The sequence below is a fragment of the Vigna umbellata genome, chromosome 1 (assembly GCF_029865625.1).
Source record: "Vigna umbellata cultivar VRB3 chromosome 1, Vumbellata_1.0, whole genome shotgun sequence".
Lineage (NCBI taxonomy): Eukaryota > Viridiplantae > Streptophyta > Magnoliopsida > Fabales > Fabaceae > Vigna > Vigna umbellata.
This window is the reverse complement of record NC_142165.1, coordinates 42,067,284-42,075,060: the sequence shown is the minus strand read 5'-3', so window position 1 is coordinate 42,075,060 and position 7,777 is coordinate 42,067,284. Positions and strand designations below refer to the sequence as shown.

General features: G+C 33.1%; 1 protein-coding gene across 1 annotated transcript; it reads left to right on the top strand.

Moving 5' to 3' along the window:
• Positions 1–3,784: 3,784 nt before the first annotated feature.
• Positions 3,785–6,766, top strand: LOC124845223 (NAD(P)-binding Rossmann-fold superfamily protein). Its single transcript, XM_047322295.2, has 8 exons — positions 3,785–4,346; positions 4,428–4,659; positions 4,787–4,866; positions 4,991–5,147; positions 5,345–5,426; positions 5,672–5,759; positions 5,911–5,957; positions 6,153–6,766. Exons 1-8 carry the CDS (start codon positions 4,223–4,225, stop codon positions 6,354–6,356), a joined length of 1,014 nt encoding a protein of 337 aa, XP_047178251.1. The 5' UTR covers positions 3,785–4,222; the 3' UTR covers positions 6,357–6,766.
• The last annotated feature ends 1,011 nt before the right edge of the window (positions 6,767–7,777 follow it).

The window sequence follows — 7,777 nt, the reverse complement described above, 5'->3', positions numbered from 1 at the left end:
TTTAATTATGATTCTCTGATGATGAATGGTTGCATGTTTGAATGATGATCTGTATAGTTATTTGATTGATCTGAACTATCCATGTTAATGTATGTTCGTTGGTATGCAACGATGTTTTATAAATGGTGTGAACTGGGTAGGAATAGGGTTTGATCTTAAAATATGCAGTATTCTATGCAATTCTGTAATTGTCACCGAGAGTCATTCTTGACCGTTTGATTTTTCCTTTGGGCATTCAGTCGAGACTGGATTCTTCTTCTGTAGAGAATTTCAATTAATGACCGATCGATTTTTCTATTAGTATACTTGTAAATAAGCGTTATGTCTACGTATATTTTCCTATTTATACTTCGTAATCAGTCTAGTTAAGGTATTCAATAATACTTAAGTCTTAGATATTATATTTATCCTTTGTTGAAAATAAATGTTAGGTAATTGTATTTAGAATATATTTTTTCATTTTGTATAAGCTCAGTAGTGCTTGGTGTTGAACCAAGCACTTGGTCTCAGTAGTGCCCGGTCTCGTCATAATACTCAATTATGTACTATTTTTGAAATTAAGAGTGTTCGGCCCAACTCAATAGTGTTCGGTCAAAGCTTGTAATGTTCGGTTTAAGCTCTTAGGTTTCGGTTAAAAGCTTTCAGATTTTTGGTTAGGTCTAATTATAGGACTAAATAAATTCTTTGGGTTCTGTCTAATAAAGATCGTTCGGTCATAACTGTTGAGTATCTAGTAAACATTCTGTATTACCATAAGTGTTCGGCTTCTGACGAGTCTTACCTAGTATGGACCGTTCAGTCTTGTTCTGTGGATAAGTGAAAGACCGCTCGATTTTACACTAAGTGTTCGGTTATGGTAGTCTAAAAAGTATTCTCTTGTTCGGTCTTGCTTCTAAGATGGAGGTTATTTCTTTCAGTTCTGTTCTAGGATGGGATATTGTTTTCTGGGTTTAGTTTGAATGTATTTATGATGAAGTATGATGGTATTTAAAATGTGATATGAATTGAAATGTATGGATATGAAAGAGTATTCCAAGGAGGAATATCTCATGGTTGGATATTGGAATGGTAGAGTATGAATGTGGTTATGCTTAGTTGACGTTTATCCTGATATTATGTGATTACTCATTCTCAAGTAGAGAGGAGTAAGCATGTGTGAGAATGGCAGAAGGTCCTAATGCATAAGGTGAACTTGGGCAGAACGGACTAACCTCGGGTGGCAGTTGTTGAGGGCATCCCAGCTACTACATCACTCGGGTGCACAAACGTCGTAGCTACACAAAATTCATACAGTCTGGATAATCAGAGTAAAGTGGTCGGTCATTGCATGCATTGTTGTATGGTTATGGTTGGAAATGTATGATTGGTTGTTTCATGATTGACCTATCGGTTTATATCAGATTTATGTGAATTATATGTTTTACTGAATTAATTAAATTACATAAGCTTACCATACTTTCCTATCTTGTCATGTTGTCCGTCCGATTATCTTCCTGTTGCAATGATCATCCTATGCATGTGAGCAAAAGGGGACGAGTGTTTACCGGAAGAGGCTTTGGAAGAAGTGGAAGTTAAAGCTGAACCATAGGACCGTCGGTGTAAGCTTAGTTTTGGAACCGTTTGGTTTAGGCTTTCATTTTGTAAAGTTTAAATTCTAGAGTATGGTTGTAAGGTTGTTCGGCCATAAACATACATCTTTTCTCTCAAAACTAAACTGTAATATTGTAAATTGTGAGTATTCTATGATATGGTGTTATACCGTATTTTTGAGATGTTACAAAGTTGTAAAAGAAAAATTAAAAACACTCTTATCATTAATAGCATAGAATATTTTTTATATTTTACATAACTAGTATTTTTATTTTTTAAAATAAAGAAAATATTTACTTTTCGACATCATTTGATAAACTTTAAGATTATACAAGTTTTTGTATGATGTAAAAAATTGCATTGATCGGAAAAAAATTGGATTCCTGTGTGAAAGAGAAGCAATGAATGATGGTGTAAAAAGGTGAGTGCATTGATTTAACATGCATTGTGCATTGTGTGAAAGAGAAGTCAATGGGATCCTATCTCTCTCTTCACACACATCATCACTCACGATGTGAGAGAGAAAGATGCCCCTAGATAAGGGTGAGCTTTAAGAACATAGATTTTTTTTAGAAAGAATAAAAATATTAGAGTAAATAAATAAATATGCAAGATTAATTAAAAAATGTTGAAACATTATATTTAATCACATTCATAATAATTTTCTTATATTACTTTTGTCCTTATACTATTTATTAAATTGTATTATTTTAAACTATTTTTTCATTTTATATTTACACTTTTGTAAATTTTAGTGAGAAGAATGAAAATAAAAAGGAAGAAAAACAACATGGATGATGAGACTCTGAAATCATAAAAGAAAAATTTTGGTTTAAGTGAAAAATATGTACATTGATAGATAAATAATAAGATAATCTTAGTGAATAATTTATGATGAGAAATATATTTAATCTTTTTTATAATTATGTTAAAGACGAGTTTGATTAATGAATGTCTTAAAGTACATATTAAAAGAAAGTTTAATGTCTCAATAGGTCCCTATTTTTGTTTAGAATTTGAAATAGGTCTCTTTATTTTTTGGCGTCTCAATTGGATCCTTATTTTTGTTAATTTGATGCAAATAAATCATTTTCGTCAATTTCATCAAACGGCGTTAATGAATGTGTGACGTGGCCTTACACGTGTCAATACTGTCCTCAGGCCACGTCACACATTCATTAACGCCGTTTGATGAAATTGACGGAAGGATTTATTTGCATCAAATTAACAAAAATAAGGACCCAATTGAGACGCCAAAAAATAAAAGGACCTATTTCAAATTCTGAACAAAAATAGGAACTCATTGAAAAATTAAACCTTAAAAGAAAGTATTAAAATATACATAAAAATTTCACAAAACAGGGCATTTCTTCTATCTTAATAAAGAAAAGTTCTTTTAGTTTCATACTCTGTAGTATAAGACACCAGTTAAGATTTGGTATAATTAAAGTGTAACTATAGTTTTTATAATAATTTTTTTTCTAACTTATTTTTCGCTTTATCTTTGCATACATGATCACTTTTTAAGTTTTATATTTCTCTCTTAAAATATATAATTTATTGAATAATAAAGAGTGTACGGGTATGACTTTGGTTCTTAAAAGATGGGTATAATGATAACCAGATTAGCCATGGTGACGAGTAGTGCCAAGAAATAAAAAGCACTATATCTCATCGGTGTCTTTCCCTGGCACACACATTGATTCCATAAAAAATGTAATTATTCTCATTTTTATTTATATAAAAATATATTTTATTATATGATTGATTCATCAGTCATAAATTAAATTTAAATTATAAATAAAACATGAATAAACACTACCAGAACCAAACAATCAAACTATTTGATTAAACAATCGAGCAGTTTGATTGATTAATTAGTGGTAAAACAATGTTGTAAAATATAATTATTTACTCTGAACTTAGATTATTATTATTACTATAAAGTCACATTATATATAACATTTAGATTAAGAGAAATAAGGTATACTATTTTTATTGTATATAATACATGCGTGAAAAATGTGTAGTCTGTATGTAGTACTTTGTGTTTCTTTTTCCTTTTTTTTTCTTCCCAAGTTTTCCCTCTTTCTGTAGTCTACCTTCAACTGTGAGTAATAAATAAATATATTTATATATATATATATTCTTTTTCGTTTGTGCTGTATACTCTTTAACCAATCTGTTTGTGACAGTATCAATATCACGCTCACGCCTCTTTTCCTTTCCTCTTTATCATTCCCCTCTCACTTTTCTTTCTTTTTATTTTCCTCACCACGTACGCCAAACCTGTGTCGTTTCTCTCTTTCTCTCTCACAGCCTTTCATTGACATTAATGCAGAGCTGTATATTGCAGTAGCAGCATCTGCAAAACCTGACAGTGAAAAAGAGTAACACCTTTTTTTACAGTACAACCCAAAGTCAAGTCCTGAACCCCTCCTTTTTCTCTGTCATCAGAAAAACAGCCACAACCAGAATAATAAGAAGAATCACAACAAGAATTTTATTTAATTTCCCAATATTATACGAAAACTCTTCGCTCGCTCAGTCAAGACAAGAGTAACGTCCACTCAAACATTCACTCCAAATCCAACCACACGCCCTCCATATACTTCATTTCTCAATACTAAACATGATCGACACTCTTAGATACCTTCTCGGCTCCGCCGGTCCAAGCGGCTTCGGCTCCAAATCCACCGCCGAACAAGTCACGGAAAACCGCGCCGATCTCCGCTGCCTCACCGCCATCATCACCGGTAAATTATTTTCACAACTACTTTTAATTATTAATATATTCTCGAAGTGTTTATGAAAATTATATACGATGTTATTATCAGGTGCTACGTCTGGAATCGGAGCTGAAACGGCGCGTGTGTTAGCGAAACGTGGAGCGAGGCTGATTCTGCCGGCGCGTAGCTTGAAAGCTGCCGAAGACGCAAAAGCGCGTATATTATCAGAGTGTCCTGATTCGGAGATCATTGTTATGGCTCTTGAGCTAAGCTCTCTCAATTCGGTTAGAAGCTTCGTAAATCAGTTCCACACTCTCGGTTTGCCTCTCCATCTTCTCATGTATGTGAAACAATAATCGTATCATGCTTCAATTATTTTATTTCCATTTTTTTCTAACCTCAAAAGAAAGAAAAAAAAATCGAGATTATTACCAGGATTCTCATCCGTGAATTTTGATGAATATTAGAAACAACGCCGGAAAGTTTGCTCATGAACACGCTGTATCGGAAGACGGAGTTGAAATGACCTTCGCCACTAATTACCTAGGTGAGAAATTAACTAAATTAACGATTAATTAAAGTAAAAAGTACTCGTGTGATTAATTAAGAAATAATTAATTGCAGTAATGTAAGATTAATTAATTAATGAGTTAAGGAAATGCTTTTGTTAGGTCATTTTTTGTTGACAAAGTTGTTGCTGAAGACGATGGCTGAAACGGCGAAGGAGACGGGAGTGCAGGGTCGGATAGTGAACGTGTCGTCCAGCATCCACGGGTGGTTTTCCGGCGATGCTGTTTCGTATCTGGCTCTTATAAGCCGTAACAAAAGGTGGCAATAACAACAACAACACGAGTGTGTTGTTGTGAGTTGTGACAATCATTTTTAGTTTCTTGCTAACAATACAGTGTTTTTTGAAATTAAAAAAAAAATAGTCAATCTAAGTTGAAATGATGTGAACGTGATGTATACGTGTTTGTGAAACACTGCGCGCATCTTTGGACTGAAATTTGTCTCGTGTCCCCCAGCCATTACGACGCCACACGTGCTTATGCTCTTTCCAAGCTCGCCAACGTTTTCCACACTAAGGAGCTTGCACGTAGACTCCAGGTAGAACACACACTTGCTATGTTCATAATCATTCCGCATTTAATATATTAATTCACATGCAATGCAATATCTGTCTATGATCCTATCCATCTAAAAAAGTCACATTTGTTTGTTTCCCTACTCAGTAATCATGTTTTTCCCAGGAATTGGATTCGTTTAACCCCGTTCTTGCTTCTTGATTGGTTTATAACATATTTTATTTGTTTGACACAGTATAATATTAATAAATTAAATGATTTCTGCAGCAAACGGGGGCCAACGTGACTGTTAACTGTGTTCATCCTGGGATTGTGAGAACCAGACTCACTAGGGAGCGTGAGGGTTTACTCACAGGTTGGAACCAAACAAACAATCCAATCTTGCTTTGCTGTTTTTTTTTTCCCTTTTTCTTTTTTACGGGTGATGGATTTAGCTTCTATTTTTTGTATGACGATGTTCATTGATTTTTGCATTTTCCCTTTCATGTTCTAAAATAAATTTGCAGATTTAGTGTTCTTTTTGGCTTCCAAGCTCCTAAAGACCATTCCTCAGGTAATTCAAAATAGTGTACGCATGCATCATGACTCATTATTGCCTATCGTCTCTGTCCTTCCTAATGAGATGTTTTTCTAACGACAATTGAAAATGTAAATTATTAAGTAGTTTAATTCTTGAATACAAGTATGTTTTTTGTCATCGTCTTTAACTCTCTTGTGCTGATTTCTTGCAACGCGAATAAAAATGTAGGCAGCTGCCACAACATGTTATGTGGCAACTCATCCGAGGCTGTCCGATGTCTCCGGCAAATACTTTGCTGACTGTAACGAAACTTCAACCTCAAAATTGGGATCCAACCTAGCGGAAGCCACAAGGTTATGGGCCACTTCTGAATTCATGATTTCTAGGGGTCCAAAGGCTGCCTTTGACCTACTCAAGCACCTTGAATTTTGAAGTTTCTTGGACACTGCAACACAAACACACACGTAAGTCTGGAGAGAGAGCAACCCTAATACTGTTTTACTCTCTCTCGATAGAGTCAAGATAATGATAGGAAGGGTTAACTTTGCACATATGATCTTGATATATATCTAGGGTATAATATAATTAAATATGTCATGTATAATTATTTTGATCATCTCTTAGGCTAAACAATAGGAAACTTGCTGGTTTTATTTTATTATTGGAAGCAAAAGTCTAAAATATATGATTGCTTGAGATGCTAGTTAGATTGGGTAGCCATGATGATACAATGATTATGGAGCTTGGGTTATGTTAAACTTGGATCTTAGCTAGATTAGAAATGAAAGTGCCAGGAAAACTCTAATTGTACATATTGTTTATTTATTGCTTTGTTTCTGGGATGTAGCTGTACTTGTGTATCTGGGGATAATACAAAATTATACGAGAAAGTTCGATTGGAGTTATCATAAGTGGACAACAGAACTTGTAAATAGAAGAAAACAAGTAAATAAGAGAACGAGAACATGGGGTCGGGTTGCCCCATGTGGTGGTTGTTCTTCGAAGAGTATCTTTCTCTCATGGTATTTGCGTGGGACCTACTAACATGCTCCCCGTGGAAGCGAGAGCGTGCTTTTGAAGAAAAATAATTTCCCAACTACATTTTTGGTTAAACTAATCATAGCAATCCATGGTCGAGTGATTGGTCACTCGTGCTATTCAACAAATCAATTTAGACCATTACACCAATAATATCATATTGTTTAAAAAAGTCTTTGTTAAACTACCAATTATCTGAAGACATGTTATTCATTTTATAAAAGTTTTGTATGAATTAGTGTAAAATTTAATAACAATGTACTCACTATAATCACTTATATGATTTTTATTATATAATCAGTTCTTTTCATATATGATAAATTTCTTGATTATTTCAACAATTAAAAGCTATATTTCAAGTTACTTTAATGATATACAGTTTTTCCTTCTCTTTTTTTTTTTATCATGTCATCCCATCCTATAATCTTTTGCCTTTTTCTTTTTCATTTCTCTTTATTGTACAAACTTTTGGGTATTAAAATTGTGTAAGTACAATTTGTCCTATTTAAAAATTAGAATGAAATCTTTAATTATAAATTTGTAATGTTGATTTAACAATTTTTTTACTATCTCATATTGTTATATTTTACATAACTTTTAAAGATTTAGTCTCAAATACTAAAATTGTTTGATTTGTATCATCATGTGGTAACGTAGGTTCCAAGAAATGATTTGGTGATGTTATGAAGATCATAATAGATTAAAGTTTATTGTTAAACAATGGAATAAATGCATGATCAGTTTACATAATGATAGAATATAGAATATAAGACTTTATGATGATGTACTAGAAATAAGAATCCTTGCAACTGCTA

Excerpts from the sequence above, each read along its gene's own strand:
- LOC124845223 (XM_047322295.2), top strand. The coding sequence starts at position 4,223 with ATGATCGACACTCTTAGATACCTTCTCGGCTCCGCCGGTCCAAGCGGC. Across the intron at positions 4,660-4,786 it reads TTGCCTCTCCATCTTCTCAT|AAACAACGCCGGAAAGTTTG; the intron begins GTATGTGAAACA and ends GATGAATATTAG. Across the intron at positions 4,867-4,990 it reads CTTCGCCACTAATTACCTAG|GTCATTTTTTGTTGACAAAG; the intron begins GTGAGAAATTAA and ends TGCTTTTGTTAG.